We start from the raw sequence: 22904 nt of genomic DNA, 5'->3' as shown, positions 1-22904 counted from the left end.
ACCTCTTGCAATTAATGTACTCTGTAGCTAGGTGGTCTAGTGCCAGAATTGGAATATGTGTGCCATCTATCACCCCTCCACAGTTAGGGAAGCCCATTTGTGCAAAGCCATCCACAATGTCACGCACTTTGCCCAGAGTCACGGTCTTTCAGAGCAGGATGTGACTGATGGCCCTGCACATTTCCATCAACATGAGTCCAACTGTTGTCTTTCCCACTCTGAACTGGTTAGCGACCGATTGTTAGCAGTCTGGAGTAGCCAGGTTCCACAGTGCAATCGGCTCACGCTTCTCCAATGGCAGGGCAGCTCTCATTTTCGTGTCCTTGTGCCACAGGGCTGGGGCGAGCTCATCACACAGTCCCATGAATGTGGCTTCTTCATCCAAAAGTTCCGCAGTCACTGCTTGTCATCCGGAACATGCATCATGATGTGAGCCCATCATTCAGTGCTTGTTTCCCAAGCTCAAAAGTGGTGTTCCACTGTGGTCAGCACCTCTGTGAGTTCCACAAGCATTTTTGTGTCATAGCTACTACAAGAGGTGAAATCAATGTCATGCTCCTCTTGCCTTTGTAGTTTAAGGAATAACTCCACTGCCACTCGTGATGTGTTAGTCAGAGCGAGCAGCATACTGGTCAAAAGTTTGGGGTCCATTCCTGCAGATTAAAGAGGCACGCGCACAGTACACAAACCGTTGAAAATGGTGCCAAATGCAGATGGAAGCACAGGGATTGCTGGGATGTGAAGCAATGCATCATGGGGCATTGGGACAGGACCCACGATGACCCGCGACCTCCTCCACCTTCCCACAACTCTTAGTGACAGAAGAGGAAGAGATGCTCTGTGGGATAGCTGCCCAGAGTGCACCGCTCTGAATACCACTGCAAGTGTCACAAGTGTGAATATGGTATTGCGCAGGCAGCTAACAGTGTGAAAACACAACAGAGGTTTCCCTTCAGTGCTCTCTGAGAAGTCCTGTAACTGCTGATGCTGTAAATTTGCCAGTGTAGACATAGAGACTGATGTGCAGCGGTCACAGCAGAGAGGCAGGTGACAGCAGAAGGTGATTGACAGTCAGCCGGCGAATGAGTGGCTAGCGAGGCAGTGAGCAGAACGAGCAGCTGGTGACACAATGAGTGGCTGGCAAGGTGGTGAGGAACCACAGCTGGCAGAGCAGCCAGTGGAGAGGAACTGCGGCTGGCGGGATGGCCAGGCGACGAGGAGCAGTGGCGGGCAGGGCGGCCAGGCAGAGCAAACGCAAGCCAGGTGCCTTCTTCCCAGGTGGGAGGTGAACTCACATAGATGCACCTCTGAACCCTGGGTCCTCACTGACCAAGGACAATCACTGTAAGTGAGGTGTGGTGAGTCAGCAGAGAGAGGCACAGAAAAGGAACCTTTGGTTGTAAAACTCAAGAAGATGAGATGGAAGGCACTGCCCCTCGCACTCTGGGGTGGGTGCCCTGCTCACAGTTTTATGATTATGAATCCTGCTTGTGGCATTTTCCCTAATTAATGCTGGGTGACTTCCCACCATTCATTAAAAGTTTCTTTTCTCACTCAGCCTCTGTGCTTGCGAGTGGGGAAGTATTGCCTCTCAGAGGCACCCCAGGGTGGTGTGTAATTTTCCCAGATTACTGGGTGGGGGCTTGAGCCGGTTCTTTGTTATATTGCTGAAAAAGAACCCCTAGATATTTAACCTGGCCCTGGTTGCTGCTGGCCCCACCTGGCAGAAGGGTTACAGTGACATCTACAAAGCAGTAAGCAGGGCCCTGAATACACCCTTCAGCACTAAGCAGGCCACTAAATAGTACAGCTGGGGCATTAAAGGGGCCCCTGCATACACCTTTTGGAGAACTAAATGGGGCCCTGAATCGTCCATTTGGGACCCTAAACAGGGCACCAAATACAACATTTGGGGCACTAAGCCCAGAGTATGTCGTCCGGGGCTCTGAATAGGGCCCCCAACACACCAGACCCCCAAATATACCATTTGGTGCACTAAAGAGAGAAGGCTAGAGCCCCACCACAGAAGCAAAGAGTGAGAGAGTGGGGGAAAAAAGACAGGAGAGGCTCTTTATGGGCCTCTGACAAGCCTGGGCCCGGCTTCCCAGGAATTATTTGACACCCCCCTGCCACCACCCCCCCCGCGTTCACACAGCCCAGCTTCCATTAACCTTAGATTCACCCTTTCCAGTCTGCATTGTTTTCTTCTTGCTCGGCTGAGACCCTCAGAAATGGCTGTGCTCCCTTCATAAGTGCGGATGCTCTCGCGCCTTGCAGACAGCACCTGCAGACAGCACTGGGGATACTGCCAGTGTTGGATTAAACCTGAATAACTAAATACTGATTTTAATTGTCTAAACCCCACCTCACCCTGCCATAGGGCCTGAGGGCTGGACAATAAAATAACTACAAGGGTAATATAATAGTCTAATAAAACACTGCCTCCCCCGCCCCCCAAGACCTAAAAATACCTGAAGGGAATCCCCTCAGGGAAGGGTTTGAGAGGGAAGGCAATGAATATTGGCTTGAGGGTTTCTTTTGGTGGCTCCCCCTTAGGATGGGGGATTTTGCTCCCTCCTTCAAGCTGTCATGGCTTGACAGAGCTGTCTCACGCTGGAGCGCTGAAGAGCAGCACATAAAATGAAACCAACTCTGCTGCAAAACCACACACATGCTAAAGGGAGGTCTGGGTGTGGGTGCCGTGGGGAAGAAGAGGTAGAACGGGTTAGACTTGCTCCAGTCCCGCCCTCTGACTTCACTGCATTCTCCTTTCCACCTGATTATGCCACAGATGCCTCAGCAAAGTCTGAGATGTGTTGAGCTGTCCACTCTCTTCCTCTCTCTTCAGCCACAACTGGCTGGGAAAGGCCATTTGGGACCTGCATGGCCTCTTTGCATGGGCATCTGCGGACAGAGGCCGGGGAGAAGTAACAGCGGACCAGCTGCTGGGTGAAAGTAGCCAGGGGGACAGCAGAGGAAACATCCCCTGGAACAAAGTTGTTTTCAGAAATAAATACCAGGTAACAACTTAAACAAGTGTTCAAGGAAGGGTGCAGTGTCTCAATAAGTAGCTCCTCTTCCTCTCTTCTCAGTGTGTTGCAATGCAGCAGCCAGCATGCTTCCGGTGGTGACTGAATTCTGCGGGGACTGTCTTTTTAGACAGCAGTGTTGTTTAGGCACTGCCCTGCTAAGGATGGCACCACTGCAATGGGGCCTGGCAGCAGGCTGGCCTGGCATCAAGAGATTCTGCCAGGGGTTAAGGATGAGAAAGTGGTTTCCTATCCTAATTTGCTGAGTGGTGTTGCTGCCTGCTGTTAAACAGGGGCTGTGTGTCATCCAGGAGACTACTATATTGGAGAACTGTGTATGTGTTTGTGTGTGTGCACACATGTATAAAACACATGCTCAGGGTTTAAATTGTGTGTGTCTAGTCTGCGTGTTGTGGGGGGAAGGGAGGGTGCTAGAAGTAGGGGAAGAGTTTCCTGTTCACCCCCTGACAGGAGGCGAAAATGTTTCTCCCAAACTCCCTGTTCCTTAGCTGTTGTGATGAGAGTTCAGCATGCTGTTTCAATCTACTTAACCACTCTGTGTGTGTGTTTTGTGTGTGTGTGTGTGTGTCCATCAATTTCACTCTGTGTGTGTGTGTGTGCACATATCTCTCTCTATGTGTGTATGTGCATACACATATATTTCCTAGTCAGGACTCTAATCACTAGACAGTGCTGTCTGACTTTCATATTATGAGGCAATACTATCTAGTGTTTAGAGGAGAACTGGCAGACTTCATTCTGTTCTTGGCTTTGCCTCTGATTCATCATAAAAATGTGCAAAAAGAAAAGGAAGACTTGTGGCACCTTAGAGACTAACAAATTTATTTGAGCACAAGCTTTCGTGAGCTACAGCTCACTTCATCGGATGCATGTGGGCGACTCAATTAGCCTGTCTGTGCTCCACTTTCCCAGCTGTAAAACAGTGATACTAATACTGTTGAAAAGTTATGTGAGATACTTGGATGGAAAACTCCATGTAAGAGCAAAATAGTATTATAATGGTCTGCAAAATGCTTTTTGGCGCTTTCTGGATAAAGGATATTTTACAAGTGTCTGTATCAATAGCACTGTAACTAATATTGTTATTTAATTGGTTTTATTTATGAGCCAAATGTTTCTGTCATGCTAAGATCCAGATAAATATGGTCCTAGTGAAATCACTATTCTGTGCCTTTCTTTGCTGATTTAGTTTTAGGATTGTGTAGCTATTTTTCTCTGTGCACTTCTACTAATGGATGAGACATTAACTTAGATTACAGGCTATTTATTGTGATCAGTACAGTGGCTGACCAGTGTACCCAATGTAACCAACAGCAGTGCTAACACTGATGCTTGCAAAAGGTATTTGTCTAGTCCCCTTAACATTTTGGTGCCAGAGTTGCACTCCTGTATCGCTGGTATGATACTGTCCTAAAGTAAGCTTTCCTTCTGGTTGCCTCAGTCTTTTGAATGGAGCAGATAGTAATTTTGAACGTTTTTCTGACTGTACAGTCATGATACAGTAAGACAGCATTTACCATCAAAATATGAGATGTTTCTCACTGCAACATCAATAGGATTTTGGCTTCTTAAAATGAAGTTTATATAATTTCTCAGTCCAATCATCAGTTCAATGATCTGACCCCTCTGTAACTGTCCTTGTCAGTATTTTTAATCTTCAATGGGTCTTTCATCTAAAGACATACTTTCATCTTTTTGATTAGTTTAACATAGTTTTTTTGTGGTTAACAATGTTATCATCTATATCAGTAGACCGCGCATTACTTTTGCTTTAATAATGGGGCTTGTCCCATTTGAAGTAGATTAAATTATTGTGTTCTACAATACAGGTAAACTCCAGCTATTCAAAGGTCTCAGGAGATGTCCAAAACCTCAGATAATGGGAGGTTTGGGTTATTGGGGACTTGCCTTGCTATTTTTTAACTGCAGGCTATTTAAAGGGTGTAAATTAAATGTCTACCTTCCGAAAACAGCTTAGGATCAAAGCAAAAAACTAAGCAAATAAAAAAAAATCACCATTATATCAATATTTTAAGAGCAAGGCATCATACAAAGCAGCCCTGCCTGAAAGAGCTTACAATCTTGGTAATAATATATGCAAATTGCTGGTAACTGAATAGGTAGTGATATTCGTTGGTGATGGAATAATGGTCAGTCACTAGTCTTTCATGTCTGGGTTCACTACTGACTTTAGTCACCAATGAAAGAAGTGTACTGGTCTTGGGCAGAGTCCACTCCTTTTGTGGCTCTGGGGTGGAGAATTGTAGGAAATAGCAGGACTTAATGCACAATGCAGCACTATCTGCAGATTTTTCTTGTGGCTTATTTTCAGTTTGCAAGGTGAGCGAGCAACTTGCTGAGGCTTTTCTCTGGCTCTTCGCCCTCCCACTCTGGCCCCACTGACATTTTCTCTTACATTTTGCTGAGTGTAGGAATGGTAGCTACATAGAGGAGTGAAGAACATGCCGCTTAGCCAGTCTTCCCCTCCATGTGGTCCCAGTGTAGCTTTTTCCCTGGCACTGCACAGTGGTTGGGGATGTCTGACCTTTTTTAAAATTTTGTTTTGACTATAAAAACAGCCTAGTTAAACCTGAATTACAAACATAATCAGGGACATCCAATTTCATAATACCAATAATAGGCTAAACTCTTAGGTCCTGTTTTCAGGAAGAATTCATCTTATAATGCCTTGTAAAGAGAAGCAGAGGATGCCATGTGGCTGCTTCATGAACTGAAATATATCAGAGGCTGGCTCCAGAATCTCAAGAACTTAATGTGCCCTCCAATTTGCATGCGTGCCAGGTGGTTGCAGTAGAGCATGCGGTCAGACAAGGTTCTGTTGGAGACAACACAACCTAGTGTGTTGGTGTGAAAAGGGGACAAGATATGGGTGTACTTCTTAAGGGCTTCAGTCAATTCCTTGCAAAGCCCTAGGGACCTTTTTACATCATGTTAATGGAGAAGGACCTCATCAGGATTGGCATGTAGGTGTGGCAAAAAAAAGTTGGCAGGATGAATGAATGCGGAATTCTCCTCAAAGGGCCTCGCACCACCTTAAGAAGAAGGGTCTACAAGTCACTAGGGAAGCTAACATCCTGCCCTGCCCTTTGAAGTTGCTAATGGTTTCATCCAACAACAGAACCAGTGCCATACTGCTTGATTTAACAACTATGAAGGGTATGAGTCTCACTCATGGGTAGCAACTGGAAGGTCCCTCAGTACATAGGTCCCATGTGAGGAAAATCTGGTTGAAACTCAGCTAGAGATGATGAGGCTGTCTCTAGACACAGATCTGCCCCCTTGGAAACAGCCATTCCAGGACAAATCTGATTAATTTTATCCACAAAGAAGATAGAAAACTCATCACAGTGATTAATATTTGACTATGTTTCCAGGCAACCGCAGCCAATCCTGGCCAGATTGTACATCACCCAGAACAATCCCCCTGGATGACATTTTGAAAACACTACTTTACTTCCATGATAGCCATGCCCCAGGTTTTTGTAAGCTATCTTCTCTTGCTCATGCTGATTCCAATTACTCTCTTTCCATTACTCTCTTCCCTCATTGCTTCTCCATCCAACTCTATTCCTCTCTTCCGAATCAGGTAGCCATTAACCACCACTTTTCTGATTCCCCTTCATCCACCTTCCTTTTTGGTTTTGACACCTATCTGCCCCGTTGCTCTACTCAGAACCACTCTCCATCATTTTCAGTGTGGTCTCAGATGCCACATTGCTATCTTGCCTAATCTTTCAGGCTCCCATCACCTCCCTGTCACTGCCTTGTTTGAAATTCAATTTTCCCACTTGCTAAAATGACCTCTCACTTGTCCTCTTCATCATTAAACACTGCTTCCTCTCTGATCTCTCAACTGAGTACCCTTTTTGGCCACCAGTACCTCTCCTTCACCATCACCCAACTGCCCTCTGGCCCTCCACCGAGTGCTCCTACAATCTCAGATCAATGTCCACGACTTATCTGTCATCCCACCGCTCTTTGTCCTGCTGTCTACTCCATAGACCTGGTTGTAAGTTCACTCCACTCCACTCTTTCCACTATCAGAATTTTCTTCAGCTCTGTGTCCCACCATAAAGTCTGTCCCACCTACCCTAACTTCCCTTCATGTGGTGTTGGGCACCTCTGGAGAAAATCCCATATCTTCACAGAGTTTCTCCACTGTAAATCATTCTTTCTTCCTTCATTTTTGCCATCCTCCTAATCAGGCAACTTCACTTCTCTACCCTCACAGAATCCCACACCTGCAATCCCAGATACTTATTCATGGCCCACTATCTGAAATCCTCATGGGCTATTATTTGGAATCTTTCTTCATTTCACTCAGTTTTATAAAGAAGTAAATGATTTGCCCTCCCATGTGTATCTGATGGCACATGGACATATGAGACGCAACTTCCCCATTTCAGTAACTAGTCAGATAAATTAATGTTTTTTATTCTCATTATAAGGTTTTTTTCCAGGTATGAATAATTTTTCATTTTCTGCCTGTCTCCAATGTCATTTTTAATGGAAAATTGTGACCAAAAATTCTTTCATCATATTTAAACACCCAAACAAGGCAATGTTGATAAACAAGGTCAGAGACAGAGGCCTGAAAATGAAGTGAAGAATTATATACAGTAAGCAAAATTTTTTGATTTTTTTTTAGAAACATCTTGATCATTAGCACTTCCTCAGGGAAAGATGTGAAGATGCACGCATTGCTGAACTCTGACACTTGGGAGTACCTCTATTGATCATTTTCCAGAATAAAACTTTAACCATGTTTAATGAACTCGAGTGCCAAGAAGTGCTGAGCTGCTATAAATGTATTACAGACTTCTGTATCAGACAAGAAAATGCAAACTATATCTTAGATAAAGTTAAAAGATATTGAGTGATGAGGACTGGATATTTTAGGAACTGGTACTAGGATATGCAGCCTTTCACCACAAGGTTATTCATTTGAATATGGTCCAGATGGGTAGTGAATTAATATTGTTACCATCTGATAGATGTTGTTGCCCTTGGGCAGTTTGGGGGGCCTTGCTGGGTTGTTTCTATTATGAGGGGAAATTGATAATGAGTCAAGTCTTTCTTGGGTGAAATCCCACTTACTTACAAAGATGTACAGAAAAGTCTTGTTTCCCCTAAACATAATAGAAACAAACAGGAGGTAGTTTCTTTGTTTCAAAGTCCAAGGCTGCATTCCAGCCAGTCTTATGCACCAAAAGAAGCTCTTTCTTTTGGCTTCCAGGGCTACAGTCACCCAGTACTTCTCTTTCTTTTTCCTGGCTTTCTGGTCACTTCCCCTTTCTGACACACACAGATACACCAATCAATGCCCTAGCCCTTGCATTTGCAATCAGTCTCAGGGAAACCTCTCTTATTCTCCCTGAGCTAGTTCTTGCCTGGACCTTCCCAAATGTCCCAGTGCCTTGGGTGGCTTCTATTACTTCAGCTATTTTATTCCATAAAGGAGCTTAATTGCTTCTTCCATTTAGCCTGAATGAAAGTGGATAGCATGCTTGACAACAAGATCTGTGATTGTCCATTGATCAAAATACATCCTTGCTAGTAGCCACCTACACCGGGCAGCACAATATTCAGTGGCAGCTGCAATCTGAATTAGGGTTTAGATTGAGTGATTGAGTGTTTCTTAACTACTTACAGCTAGAAGACCCAGTCCATTTCCTAGTGGTCAGGAGTCAACATCACACTAGAAAGCCACCACCCCATGATATTAACCCTGCTATCAGCCTCTTCAGAGACAAGGGTCCAGGTTTTCAGAATTGGTCGGCTCCCATTAAGCCACTGAGCTTAAGTTACCAGCTTTTCAAAAGTGCATGGCAACAAATTCATTGTTCTCAGTATTCAGAGTAGCAGCCATGTTAGTCTGTATTCGCAAAAAGAAAAGGAGTACTTGTGGCACCTTAGAGACTAACAAATTTATTAGAGCATAAGTTTTCGTGAGCTACAGCTCACTTTCAAGTTGTAAGTCAAGTACTTTCAAAGCTGTAGCTCACGAAAGCTTATGCTCTAATAAATTTGTTAGTCTCTAAGGTGCCACAAGTACTCCTTTTCTTATTGTTCTCAGTAGGAGCTGAACACATTTAAACAGCTGGCCAATTAAGCTTGGTACCTAAATGGGTACTGAGCTCTTGTGAAAATCTGGATATAAGGCTTTAATGGTTTGTTGTAAACAAACTCCCTTTTCAGTCCGAGAGGACATCTCTTCAGCTCAGGGATGAATCATATTAGGAAAGAGGACATGTTAATCCTGCTGTTGCACATGCTATACTTGTTCCTTTGACAAACAGAAGCAGTTAGTCTCCCGGGCTGTCAGTCTGGTAGCATCTTTAGGACTAAATTCACTTTATTCTCTCTCTCTCTCTCTTTTTTTTTTTTTTATAAAGCTCTGGTAAAAATAAGTTAGATCTTAATTATGATAATAGACCTAATAGAATGTAAAAGAGAATATGGCAAAAGCTCTGATAAGAGTTAATTTAAGTAGTTGTCTTGATTTGTCTGACCAAAAGGTGGAGTGATATTTACTTGTCAGTTCTATGACAGGTTTCAGAGTAGCAGCTGTGTTAGTCTGTATTCGGAAAAAGAAAAGGAGTACTTGTGGCACCTTAGAGACTAACAAATTTATTTGAGCATAAGCTTTTGTGAGCTACAGCTCACTTCATCAGATGCATTTAGTGGAAAATACAGTGGGGAGATTTATATACACACACTGAGAACATGAAACAATGGGTTTTATCATACACACTGTAAGGAGTGATCACTTAAGATGAGCCATCTTAAGTGATCCTGCACTAAGTGGAGGGAGATGAACCAAAAGACTTAAGGTATTTTCCACCTTGTCACGGCCATGACTATGTCAGACTGAAATCCTGGCCCCACTGAAGTCAATAGGACTTTGATGGGGGTGAGGGAAAGGATTCTTCCCCATGTATTTAAAGGAAACAGAGAATGGCAAAAAGTTCTGTTGTAAAATATATTAATATTGAGCCTGATTCTACTGTTGCTTATGCTCATGCAAATAAGGACTAACTGCAGTGAAGTCAATGGAATTATACAGGTATAAAACTAATGTTATAGGAAAATCAAACTACTTTATGGAACTGCATTTAAAAAGGGACATTCAGCAGAGCAATATCTATATTGTATCCTTATATTTCAGTCTTTCCCTACCAGTACTTTTTTAAAAAAAAACTTATATTTTGGTTTCTTAACTCATTTTATACTGTCTTTCAGTTTTGCAAACACTGAAATCATTTAGCAAGAGAGCCCACACTGTGGTTAGGCTGAAATTAATGTTTTCCTGCACATCAGTGACTTGTTCAGAGTCTTTCCAGGCACGGGGAGTAAATATGCAGTCATCATTACAGAGTGGGCATGTATTTTATTTCATTATATAGGCCCAGGTTATTCCATCAAGCCACCACACTGGGTAAATCTGGTGTGAGGCTGCATTGCTGTAGTGGATCTTACCCCAGTGTCGCACACTGCAGAAGCGTCAGCAAGTGTTCCCCTTTGCAGCTAGTCATGATTGCAACTCTATCTAATCCAGTGTGAGAATGGATAAGCTCCAGGCATATAAACCAATACACTTTAACACATGCTCAGGCCAGAGCAAATGTGCCTCTTCCCTAGAGCATGTAAATAATCCCCCTCCTCCTTTCCCAGGGTAGGAAGATGTATTAAATTCTGGTCCCCAGAAGTAGCAGTGAGGTGAACTGGGCCTTGTCCCATTCTCTTCATTCACAGGTCAGCCTGCTATGGAACCTGTGGAGCATAGAGGGGAATAGCGGAGGGCATTTTGCAGCCCCTCCTTCAGAACTAGTTTTTATGACCTTTGACCAGTAATCTCATGGAGAGGGAATTTAGAATTATATTTCCACTAGAAATAATGATGAATTAACCACCCATTCAGAATCCATAGCGATACATTACTAGTTCCTTGTGTTACCAGGATATGTTTCTGCAGGTATGACCAGGAACCAGAAGCATACACAACCTGCTAATCAAATACAGATAAGTGGATCTGTGTGTATACATTTCCCATGCTTGTTCGGAATAGCCAAGCCACACAGAACAAACTGTGTTGAGGGTTTTTTTATACCTCATATTCCTGCATGAAGATAACAGTAAAGATACATGGTGTATTGTCTAAAAAGAAAACAACTATAAGAAATGGAGGATATAATCTACCCTAGGGTTGCCAATTTTGGTTGGTCCTATTCCTTGAGGTTTCATCACATGACATAATCTTTAATTAATCTTTAATTTCTGGAGACTCAAGGACGATCCTGGAGGGTTGGCAACCCTAATCTACACTCAGCTGGGCGCATGCTTCCCAGTTTAAGCACACACACACACGCACACACACACTAGCTGTATTTAAGCTAGTCCTTAAAAGTAGCAGCATAGCAGGTGGGTAGCAAGGGTGGCGGCTCAGACTGACCACCTGAGTACAAACCCATCTAGACCACAGGTACGTACTCAGGCCAGTACCTGTGCTACAGCTTGTGCTACCCCCAGCTGCATTGATATTTTTAGCACAGTAGCTTGAGCAAAGCTAGCAGTGTCTGTCTGTCTTTCTGTGCTGGGAAGTGCATTCCCGGCAGCATTGTAAACGTATCCCAGGGTATGTATACACTGCAGTGTAAACCCAGGGTTAAAACTCAGGCTCAATCCTAACCCCTCTTCTGTCTAGACAAGAGTTGCTCTAACCCAGGGCTTGGACTCAGGGTCCCAGGGTCTTCACAGGGTTAGAGGGTCCAAGCCTGAGTCAAGCTAGGGACCCAAGGTTACAAGCCCTATTGCTTTGCAGTATAGACACAGTCCTACCACAGTTACGCTCTGGGAGTCTGCCAAAAGTATTCCACAGCCCCATGGGTGGACTTTCTTTGTCCTCTGGACAGTCAAGTTTGGTGGACAGTCAAGTTTTCCCACAGTGCGCCACAAACAAAGGGCTAGAGCAGTCACATTTTGGGAGGGCGCTAGGAAGTCTGGGTTATGGAGGGTTTGGACCTGGGTCTGTATAATGCAGTACAGATACTGGAGCCCCAGTTGGGACACAGGTTTCAAAAATTCTTAACATGGGCTTATACATAAGTGTAGACATTCAAGCCCTAGGTTAACAAACCCAGGGTCTGATATCTCAAGTTCTACTAACCCTGGGCTTACATTTCATTGTAGACATACCCTTAGAGGCCTAATCTTCACCCATGTAGTCCTTTCTCGTATAATCTGTTCTACTTATTTCAGTGGGGTGACTTGCATGAGAAAGATCACTTCCACGAGCAAAAGTGTGGTGAATCAGGCTCTTAATTGCAGCTACTCCAAACATAAGAAAACTGAAGAGTGAAATATCTCAGTACCTACAGTTGAAGTACCAAATCACCTGAGAAATACTTGTAACAGGTCACAGACTGAAACAATTAATGTCCACGGATCAGCGCCACAGATGTAGTAAATTGGCATAGCTCTACTGAAGTCTATGATAGGGCAGGCGGATATATTTCATTGAAAATTTTTATTATTAAAATGGATTTTGACCAAAATGAAAAATCAATTTTTGTGAAAATTTTCCTTTCGGTGGAATTTTTTCAGTTTTTTCAATGAAAAAATAAAAACCAAAACCATTTTGAATTTCAAAAAACTGAAACATAATTTTTTAATTTTCAAACACCTAAAATTTGTTGGTTCCTGGATTTCGTTAAAAATTTCAAAAAATCTGTGGAAACCTTTGGGAAAAAAACAAGTGTTCAAAATTTTTCTTGAAAAATAATTGGCATTTCATTCATCCAGGTCTAGTCAATGGAGCTATGCCAATTTTCATCAGCTGAAGATCACCCAGTGTGTCAAATCATTCTGAAATCAGTATGGAAATGATTTAAAAGTTGTTTTTTAAAGTCTTCTACTTTATCTAAATCTTTGCTAATAACTGTTTAAATCAGAGATAATCTATTACTAAAGCAAAGTTTCAGTAACATACCGTACTGATCAATGTGATCTAGTCTATTCCAGTCAAGGGATAAACTGAATGTTATATCTTTCACTAATGTGACACCACATTCTGAGGATTCACATTCACCTTCACAGTTTAGCACAGTGAAACATAAACACATTCTGAAATTAAATTAATATAGCTGGATGTTGGCTTCACTTTGCTTGGAAGTTGGCTCTGCTGTTGTCTTGATCTTCTGGCCCTATTTGCATGGTATTCCTTGTGATCACTGGCTTTATGTCTTTGAAAGAACATTTTCTGTTTTGAAAAGATGTTAATGAAAGGAATAATGCTGTACCTGATAATGTCACCACTGTTAGTGCACCAGCATTTATAAATACAAACCTAGTTGCAAGTAGTGGCTGACAGTCATTTCCATCTGATGGCTCTTTGGTGGCATGTTTGAAATGAGTTGGATGGTTCTTGGTTGTGCTCTCCGTGGGCATATAATCACAAACCATAAACTACCACCCTGGCTAGCACACTTGTTAGCTCTCTCAATGGAAAAGCCATGCATTAAAAGGGCCATGGAGACTGAACTACCCTTTCATTCCTATACTCCTGTACAAACCATCCAGAGTCCTGGGTATTTACTCATGGGCGCTGAAGTATGCATTGCCACAACTTCTGTGCTACAGCATCCTGGCTATCTCGGATACATATACTTAAGATTCAATCACACCCTGTGATTTCAATGCACACATAGTCCTTGTCATAAATATAAAGGGAAGGGTAACCACCTTTCTGTATACAGTGCTATAAAATCCCTCCTGGCCAGAGGCAAAATCCTTTCACCTGTAAAGGGTTAAGAAGCTAAGGTAACCTTGCTGGCACCCGACCCAAAATGACCAATGAGGGGACAAGACACTTTCAAATCTGGAGGGGCGGGAGAAAGGTTTTTGTCTGTCTGTGTGATATCTTTGTCTCTGGGAACAGATCAAGGATGCAAGCCCTTCAACTCCTGTAAAGTTAGTAAGTAATCTAGCTAGAAAATGAGTTAGATTTTCTTTGTTTTGGCTTGTAAATTCACTGTGCTGGAGGGAATGTGTATTCCTGTTTTGTGTCTTTTTGTAACTTATGGTTTTGCCTAGAGGGATTCTTTATGCTTTGAATCTGACTGCCTGTAAGGTTATCTTCCAGTCTGATTTTACAGAGTTCTCTTATCTTTTTTTTTTCTTCTAATAAAGTTCTGATTTTTAAGAATCTGATTGGGTTTTTTGGGTCTTAAAAATCCAAGGGGTTTGTGCTCATCTTGTTTATTCTAAAGCCTCCCCAGGAAAGGGGGTTGGGGGGAATATTTTGGGGAAATAGGAACTCCAAGTGGTCCTTTCCCTGTTCTTTGTCTAAAACACTTGGTGGTGGCAGCGTTTTACCTAATCCAAGGGCAAAAACTTTGTGCCTTGGGGAAGTTTTAACCTAAGCTGGTAGAAATAAGCTTAGGGGGTCTTTCATGCGGGTCCCCACATCTGTACCCTAGAATTCAGAATGGGGAAGGAACCTTGACAGCCCTAGAGATGGTTACCCTCCATGTCAGGGATGAAGCATATTGATGAGCAGTATCAGAAACTATCACTGATGCTGCCCATGCCATACATATCCCGTGCATAAATGGAAGATATTGGTCTCCTCGTCTGCTGATCTGGCATATTCAACACTTTATATGTTACGATATAAGGGGGATATGTTGCTTAATCTCTGTAATAGAGGCATAGTATTGAGAAAGGGAAATAAAGAAAAAATCTGTTTTTTTGCTATTCAGGTTGTTTATTTTCTAAGTGAATCCTTTAGATCAGTGATACAGACTGAGGCTCACACAAGTGGCTCTTTAATGTGTCTCATGAGGTTCTTTGGAGCACATGGCATTAAAACACTGTGTGATTTAATTATTAACCAATCTAAGTTATTAACCAATTTGGATGTTTTTACTGTGTTATTAGCTAATTGTAACTGATAAAATAATAATTCTTGGTCAGTCATTTTGCTGTGAGAATAATATATATATATATATATACACACTAAATATTTCTCCTGTCTTACTGTTTAAATATGAATATATAGTACTGTAGTAAATGAAACAATGAATTCATACTAGTGTGGCTTTTTTTGGGTAATGATCACTAATTTGGCTCCTGAACCGCTGAGGTCTGAGCATCACAGCTTTAGAGTTCCTGGCCTTATTTGTTCAGAGATACTGTGCACCCACAACTCCCATGAATTGCAGTTAGATCAGTGAAAACTAAATTAAGATTGGATATTGTTCTAAAAGATACACTCAAACTCAAACAGGAGTTATCAGCTTGTTACGTGAATGAAGACAGCATTGCCAGCTCTTACAATTTTATCACAAGTCTTGCGATATTGGGAAGGTTTTATTAGAGCACCACCTGCTGTAATGAAGAGATTACATGAGAAACTCAGCTTTCATTTAAAAAAAAAAGTGGGGTTTAGCCCTTCTGGTTTTAGAGAAAAAACTTTAAAATGTGACCCGTGTGAACCATAAAGACTCAGAAACCAGAAGGCAAATAAGTAAAAAGAACTCTGCATTTATTATTTTTAAAAATCCCATGATTTTTGAGGCAGTCTCGTGATTTTTGAATGCTTAGATTTAGGAATACTGTGAAATTCTTGGGCCTGCATTATGCACGAGGTCAAACTAAATGATCCCAATGGCCCCTTCTGGCCTTAAACACTATGGATTTCAGCTCTGGGTGTTCAGCACTTTTGAAAACTAGTCCCCAAATGTCTCAGGATTAAGCAGCTTGTGAGAAACCTCAGTCAGTGTAGATCCACTTCCACTGCATTCAATGGAGCTAAGCCAGCAGATGATATTTACACCAGTTCATGTTATACCCATTTATGTGTAGCTCAACATTTGCTGCAGGATTGGAGTAGAAAATCAGGTCTGTGCTGAACTATTAAAGTCAGGGAGGGAGACAACCTGAATTTGTAAGCAGACAATTAGTTTTCTTTAACGGATGGATGCTTGGATGGACCCATTTTTATTATTTAGAAGTGACTTTGGACTAATTAAATTATCCATCCAATAACATGCAGCAAACTACAATTTTTCATCTTGGCTATTATCGGTGTTTGCAATGTATCAGCAGACTATAGGAATTCAGATGAACAGGACCAGATGTGAAGGCAGCTCTATATATCAAGGGATTTAATGCAGCTTTTAATTTCATTTTCTGCTGGCTGGCTTGGAGAAGCCACGTGACTTTCGCTTGCTACATAGCTAGTGTACATGATAGTTGTGGAAGGTGGGGCTCCAGTGATGCAAATCATTTTGTTTTATGGTGCAGGCATATTTTGAAAGTAAGGTGGAGTGTTTTTAAATCATCAGTTCTTCTGTGCCAAAAGGTAAATATTATTATTAAAGAATGAATGGCATCTTTTTGTTGCATCAATGCTTTACCTGTTCCCATATTTCTATTGCTTCACATACCGTTGACTATTAAGCTTTATTAAAGTACTCTCCTTTTAGAATGAGTCGAAAGAACATTATAAAAACCACAGGAATTGAAGCTTTTTGCTGTGTTGCTCAGCTTGGACTATTTCTGCAATTGTGGCTCTGAGAAATCATTACGGTTCATAGTAAAGGACAGTTTGATTAGATCTATATCCCATGGGCCTGACTGGGATCTCATTTAGACCAGTTTTACACAGGTGTAGCTCTACTTACTTTTGTGGAGTTACATCCAATCTACATCAAGGTTACCGAGAGCAGAATTTGAACCCAGCGGAACTAAATTTGATCTCTCTTACACTGGCATAAATCCAGAATAGCTCTATTAAAGCCCATGGAGTTTCAGCAGTGTAAAATCAGTGTGAGAGGCCAATCAGGGCCAGATTCTATACATGATATACTATTACATTTTCATTTCTTGGCTATTGCAGCTCCCTTCACTATCACCTCTCCAAATCCTAGGTCTTCAGACTTCAGCATGTGCAAAATTCTGCTGCCCTCCTTCTCACAGAAGGAAACAGAACCGCATCACTCTTCCAACAATTCTACCAGTCCATTTCAGGATCAAGTTAAAAAAAACCCCTCCATGGACTTCTACAATATATCCTATGAGCCTTGGTTTTCTCTACTCCCCTCCCCACTCCCTCTGCTCATTTATCAGTGGTCCTTTGTGTAATCTTGCCTCTCGGTATTATTATTATTTATTATTTGTATTACCATAATGCCAAAAATGGCAACGTAGTGCCAGTATTAGTGTAGTACCAGTAATACCATAATGCCCAGTCATGGGCTAGAGCCCCATTGTGCTAGGCACTGTATGAACATAGAACAAAAAGACCAAAGGCCTTACTGGTGCAAGATCCCTGTCTTCTGCAGCTTTTACCTTTATGTGTTGTGTTGTTGTGTCTTCTGCTTTTTAAAGAAACAACACACGGGTACAATGGAGTCCAAATAAACATGTTTACTAACCAAATACAATAGGTGTGACTTAGTAACTTACACACAGTGCTGCTTTGGCAGGGTTCTGGTTACAGTAGAACCTCAGAATTAAGAACACCTCAGGGATGGAGGTTGCTTGTAACACGGAAATGTTTGTAACTCTGAACAAAGTGTTATGGTTGTTCTTTCAAAAGTTTACAACTGAACATTGATTTAATACATCTTTGAAACTTTAGTATTCAGAAGGATGCTGCTTTTAAAAATGAAACAAGCACAGAAAGTTTCCTTACCTTGTCAAATCTTTTTTTAAAACTTTCCCTTTATTTTTTTTTTAGTAGTTTATGTTTAACACAGTACTATATTTGCTTTTTTCTGCTGCCTGATTGCGTACTTCAGGTTCCAAACAAGGTGAGTAGTTGTCTGGTCAGTTCGTAACTCTGGTGTTTTAACTCTGAGGTTCTAATGTACTTCTGAAACATAGAAGACAGTTAGCACCGCTAGAAGGCTCACAAACTATTGACAGGAATACCACCTCATTTTTACAGGCTATGTCAGGGGAGGGCAAACTATGGCCCATGGGCTGGATCCGGCCCTTCAAGCTTTCAATCCAGCCCACGGGATTGCCAGTCCCGTGGTGCAGCGGGGCTAAGGCAGACTCCCTGCCTGCCCTTGGCCCACGCCACTCCCAGAAGCGGCTGGCACCACATCCCTACAGCCTCTGGGGAAAGGCGGGGGCAGAGGGCTCCATGTACTGCTCTCGCCTGCAGGCATCGCCCCGCAACAGCTCCCATTGGCCGGGAACAGGGAACCGTGGTCAATGGGAGCTTTGGGGGTGGTACCCACAGGCAAGGGCAGCACATGGCAGAGCCGCCTGCCCCACCCCACACCCAGGAGCCACTGTTGGACATGCTGGCCCCTTCTGGGAGCAGCATAGGGCCAGGGCAGGCAGGGAGCCTGCCTTAGCCCCACTGCGTGCTGCTGCCACCCTGGAGCTGCTCGAGGTAAGCAGCAGTGGCCTGGAGCCTGCACCCCGCACCCCAACCCCCTGCCTTGAGCTTCCTGCCACACCCTACACTCCTCCTGCACCCCAACCCCTTGCCCTGAGCCCCTTCCTGCACACTGCACCCCTCCTGCACCCCAACCCCTTGCCCTGAGCCCCTTCTTGCACACCGCACCCCCTCCCACACCTCGCACTCCCTCCTGCACCCCAACCCCCTGCCCCAGCCCTACATTCATAGCCCTGCATGCAGTTTCCCCACCCAGATGGGGATTTCGGGCCAAAAAGTTTGCCCACCCCTGGGCTATATGCATTCTCAGGAATTGATCTCTGCATTTGTAAAGCTCCTATTACTGTATTATCTAGGCTTTGTTACATTCTTAGAACTCAAAGTGAGCTCTGTTATGATAAATAGTTTCCCAATAGGGGACATTATCATGTGATTACATCTAGAAAATTAGACAGCTCTGCTCCCAGGAAGTGCTTGATGGGAGAGGACCTTCCCTGTGGAGAGACGACACAGTCTGGATGTTACACTGTCTCAGCTTTCTCTCTTTTTATGCTTGAACACTGAACAAGTTCTCTCCAAAGTGAGACGAAACTCTTCCTCTCAGACCCTGTTTTAGCCACCAGTTACTGTCTTGCAGAAGAACCTTGCTGGGTCTTCTTCCATTCTGTCCCTTGGGGACTGTCTCAGGAAAAAGTTTAGTTTTGGGAAGTGTCCTGAATGTGGTATAACTCAGACTCATTCTGTCTCTCTTGGTAGGGTGGTCATAGCCTGGAGCCTTGTGTGAAGAAAACATTGATTTTGGCTGCTGAGAGTTTGAGGCAGGGTTCTATCAGCTTTAATGTCCTGGAGGGATTGAAGCTGCCCGAGCAGGTAACAGAGAAGTTGTTTCCAAGATTGTGCCAGCGTAGGCCATTAAGGGCCTTAGAAACTAGATTTTTCAAGGGTACTCAAGTGCCTAAATTTTTTAAAACACACCTGAATAGGTTAGGCACTTAAGTCCTAGGCCAGATTGAAATCAGTGTGAGTTAGGCACTCAATCTGCTTAGACACATTTGAAAATCCCATTAGGATCCTATCTGCAATTTTAGGTGCCTAAATACCTTGGTAAATCTGGCCCTTAGTGATCAGGACAAATATTCCAAAACTGGAACTAAATGGGCAGCCAGTGCAGGCTAACAAGCATATATGTTACATGCTCTCTTTGACCTGTTCCACTAAGGCTATATCTACATTACACAGCTTTTACTGACATGGCTGTGTTGCTACAGCGGTGCCACTAAAAATCGCACTGTGCAGCCGCCGTTTGTCGGCTCTCCTGCCGACAAAAAACTTCCACCCCCAACGAGCGGTGTTTGCTGCCAACAAAGCGCTGTTCACAATGGCGCTTGTCATTAGCCAAACTTTTGTCTTTTGGGGAGGGGGGGGAATTTAACACCTCTGAAAGACAAAAGTTTTGTCACTCAATTGCCAGTGTAGACATAGCCTTAGGAGTCAGGCACTGTGGAATGGAGAAGCTGCAGTTTTTCTTGGAAAGGAGTACTTGTGGCACCTTAGAGACTAACAAATTTATTAGAGCATAAGCTTTCGTGAGCTACAGCTCACTTCATCGGATGCATTTGGTGGAAAAAAATTTTTTTGCGAATACACACTAACACGGCTGCTACTCTGAAACCAGTTTTTCTTGGATTTCACTTTCAATCCCAAGTACAGCCCACTGTTATACTTCACTGTAATAGAAGAAGGGGACTGATGCCCCTCTCATTCACGCTAGTTTTACATTGGAGTAATTGCATTGAATTCAGTGAAGTTACTGCTGATTTATACCAGTGTGTGATCAGACCTATTCTCTTTAACAGACCAAAATATGGAAAGAAACTTCACATGAAGGAAATCAAACTATGTCTGAGCTCATAGACATAAAGTTTTTTAAAAAAATCTTGTCTTTTGCAAATCCCCTTCTCTTTGCACTGATGCTCTGTGTAGCATAATTTAAATTGGTTTAGATAGAAAAAGAAAAAGAAAATCCAATATTGTTTATATCAGACCACTCAGAATAAATTAAGATAAAAAGAATATGTCTCCAAACTTTTGATTAAGAATATTTTCTTATGGGTAGCATAAAATATACTTTTCCAAACACTGCTGGGAAAAGGGCTTGGGTACTATTCAAAATATCAACTCAAAACATGTCAAGAAAATTGACTGTATAATTGTTCTTATGGTTCCAGTGAATATTCAAAAACACATGCTGTAAGGGGCAGCCTAAACAGACATTTCAAAATTCCATATGTCCATTTTCTTGTTCTCTCTCAGCTCCATTTATTTCCTTTAAAAAAACTGGTTCGTCGATTTCCATCAGTCTTCATTACTTTGCATAAGAATATGCCATATTCCAAAAGCTTAAGGGACTACACACAAACTATGAGTCTTGGCAGTAGATAATTAAGCAGAAAGAATGCCAAGTGAGTACTTGTAATGACTATAAATTGTTCTTTTCTTTTTTTTTAATTTGCCCATACTTTGTATTTTCTTGTTGTTCACATTAATTAGTTGTCTATATTGCTCATTAAACGGGCTGATTTTGTGTTGAGATTCCTTTCAGTCATAGATCTTTTTCCCTTCCTCGTTCACCATTTTCCGTGTGCTCTAGTGCGGTCTATTAATGGAATAGATCATGGTAGGCATTTTCAAAAAGCTTTTTTCTTCTCCTAGGCTTCAGTGGCTAATTAAAGAGGTCGTTGCTAAGAGATGATGGAAAGCATCATTGAGAGGCTCTGATGTGCTCTCTTTCTTACCTTCAGCATACAGGTTTTGGACCAGAGGTTGGGAGTAAATGGGATGGCAGCGTCCCAAAATACTTCTGTGACCAGACCTGTGACACCGGACAGAATAAAAGGGGAATGTGCCAGTCCTGGGCCACTAGGAGATACAGAGTGGAGCAGGACAGAACAGGACCCTCGGCAACAACTAGCCATGTTGGGGAAAGCACATGAGTTCTTTCAGATCTGTGATGTGGAGGGCAAAGGCTTCATCACTCGGCGTGACATGCAGGTAAAGCAAAATTGGTGAAATGATGCAATACAATAGTTTTACAATATACAAACCAACACGTAAAAAGGAAGCTCAAAGCAAATGTAAAATTTATAAAACACAAAGCAATTGATTTTCCTTTTCACTTTAACTGGAGTAACTCCACTGACTTCACTGGGGTTACTCCTGATTTACAGCAGAATCAGAAATGTGTTTAGTTCATCTATTTTCTCTTACAGATTTTGTCAACAAATGCCATTCCAAGCCATTCATCCTCTTTCCCCAACCAATAAAATGGTACAAAAACTCAGTCGGAACATATTTCTAAATACACTTATACAAACAAAAGAGTACTCTATGTTATTTTGATATGTTCACATTGTGCTTATTAAATCAATGTTTTGTGGAAATAATTTTAAAAGTTAAGAGGCCTAATTCTGATCCCATTGAATTCAATGGCAAAATGCCATTGATGCCACGGAGAACAGGATCAGGCCCATGCTGTGAAAATGTGCAGAGGGATATTCTATCATGTATGTTGTGGAAAACAACAACAACCCACTCTGAGCTAGTCATGTTTTACATGCAGAGCATTCCTTGGGTGTATTCATTAATTTTTTACTTCAGTGCTAATGGATTAAATAGAATTTAGGAGCAGTAACAAAGTAGTGACGGTGGAAATGTCTTAAATACAATTTTTGGAGGATTTAATACCTTCACATACAAAGCTGTTTAGTGTAATAGTCAAAAGTGGCCAACACATTGAGAATTACCCATTCTGAAAAACCAAACAAATCAATGCTCAGATTATTGCCAGTTGCAAGTTTTCTGTTGTGTGTGTTTGTGGATTTTTTCAAGTTACGTGTTTAAAAAAAATGTTAGAATAAACATTTACTGTTGGTTGCAGTGCTTACTACATTGTGTAGTCCCACTGAAGTAATTGAAATCACAGTAGTAAGTGTGTTATTCCTGGTAGTAAATGTTTGAATGTTTGGACCATTAGGCATCTTCCTGGATCACCATTTTGTTTTATTTATGTATATGGATTAAAATGGTAAAAAGAAAATAGGATTTAATTTTTAATACAAGAGAACCCTCACATATTTTTGAACTTTAATGTCTGTTGCTACAAAGAGGGTAAAAGATATTTATTCCCATTCAGGTCTGAGTTCTACACTTACAGAGGAAATGTTTCAGAGTAGCAGCCGTGTTAGTCTGTATTCGCAAAAAGAAAAGGAGTACTTGTGGCACCTTAGAGACTAACAAATTTATTAGAGCATAAGCTTTCGTGAGCTACAGCTCACTTCATCGGATGCATCCGATGAAGTGAGTGTAGCTCACGAAAGCTTATGCTCAAATAAATTTGTTCGTCTCTAAGGTGCCACAAG

The 22904-nt window shown here is 42.2% G+C and overlaps 1 protein-coding gene across 1 annotated transcript in view; it reads left to right on the top strand.

The window, feature by feature from the left end:
- Nucleotides 1-1133: 1133 nt before the first annotated feature.
- Nucleotides 1134-22904, top strand: part of CRACR2A (calcium release activated channel regulator 2A) — a 97110-nt gene continuing 75339 nt past the window's right edge. Inside the window, exons 1-3 of the mRNA XM_038419807.2 lie at nucleotides 1134-1285; nucleotides 2849-3020; nucleotides 21288-21537. Of these exons, the coding sequence (XP_038275735.1) occupies nucleotides 21325-21537 (213 nt within the window). The 5' untranslated portion in view covers nucleotides 1134-1285; nucleotides 2849-3020; nucleotides 21288-21324. The remainder of the gene's footprint in view (nucleotides 1286-2848; nucleotides 3021-21287; nucleotides 21538-22904) is intronic.

Source organism: Dermochelys coriacea, chromosome 1 (assembly GCF_009764565.3).
Source record: "Dermochelys coriacea isolate rDerCor1 chromosome 1, rDerCor1.pri.v4, whole genome shotgun sequence".
NCBI lineage: Eukaryota > Metazoa > Chordata > Testudines > Dermochelyidae > Dermochelys > Dermochelys coriacea.
Note: the sequence above shows the minus strand (reverse complement) of the source record. Positions and strands in the feature narration are given on the sequence as shown.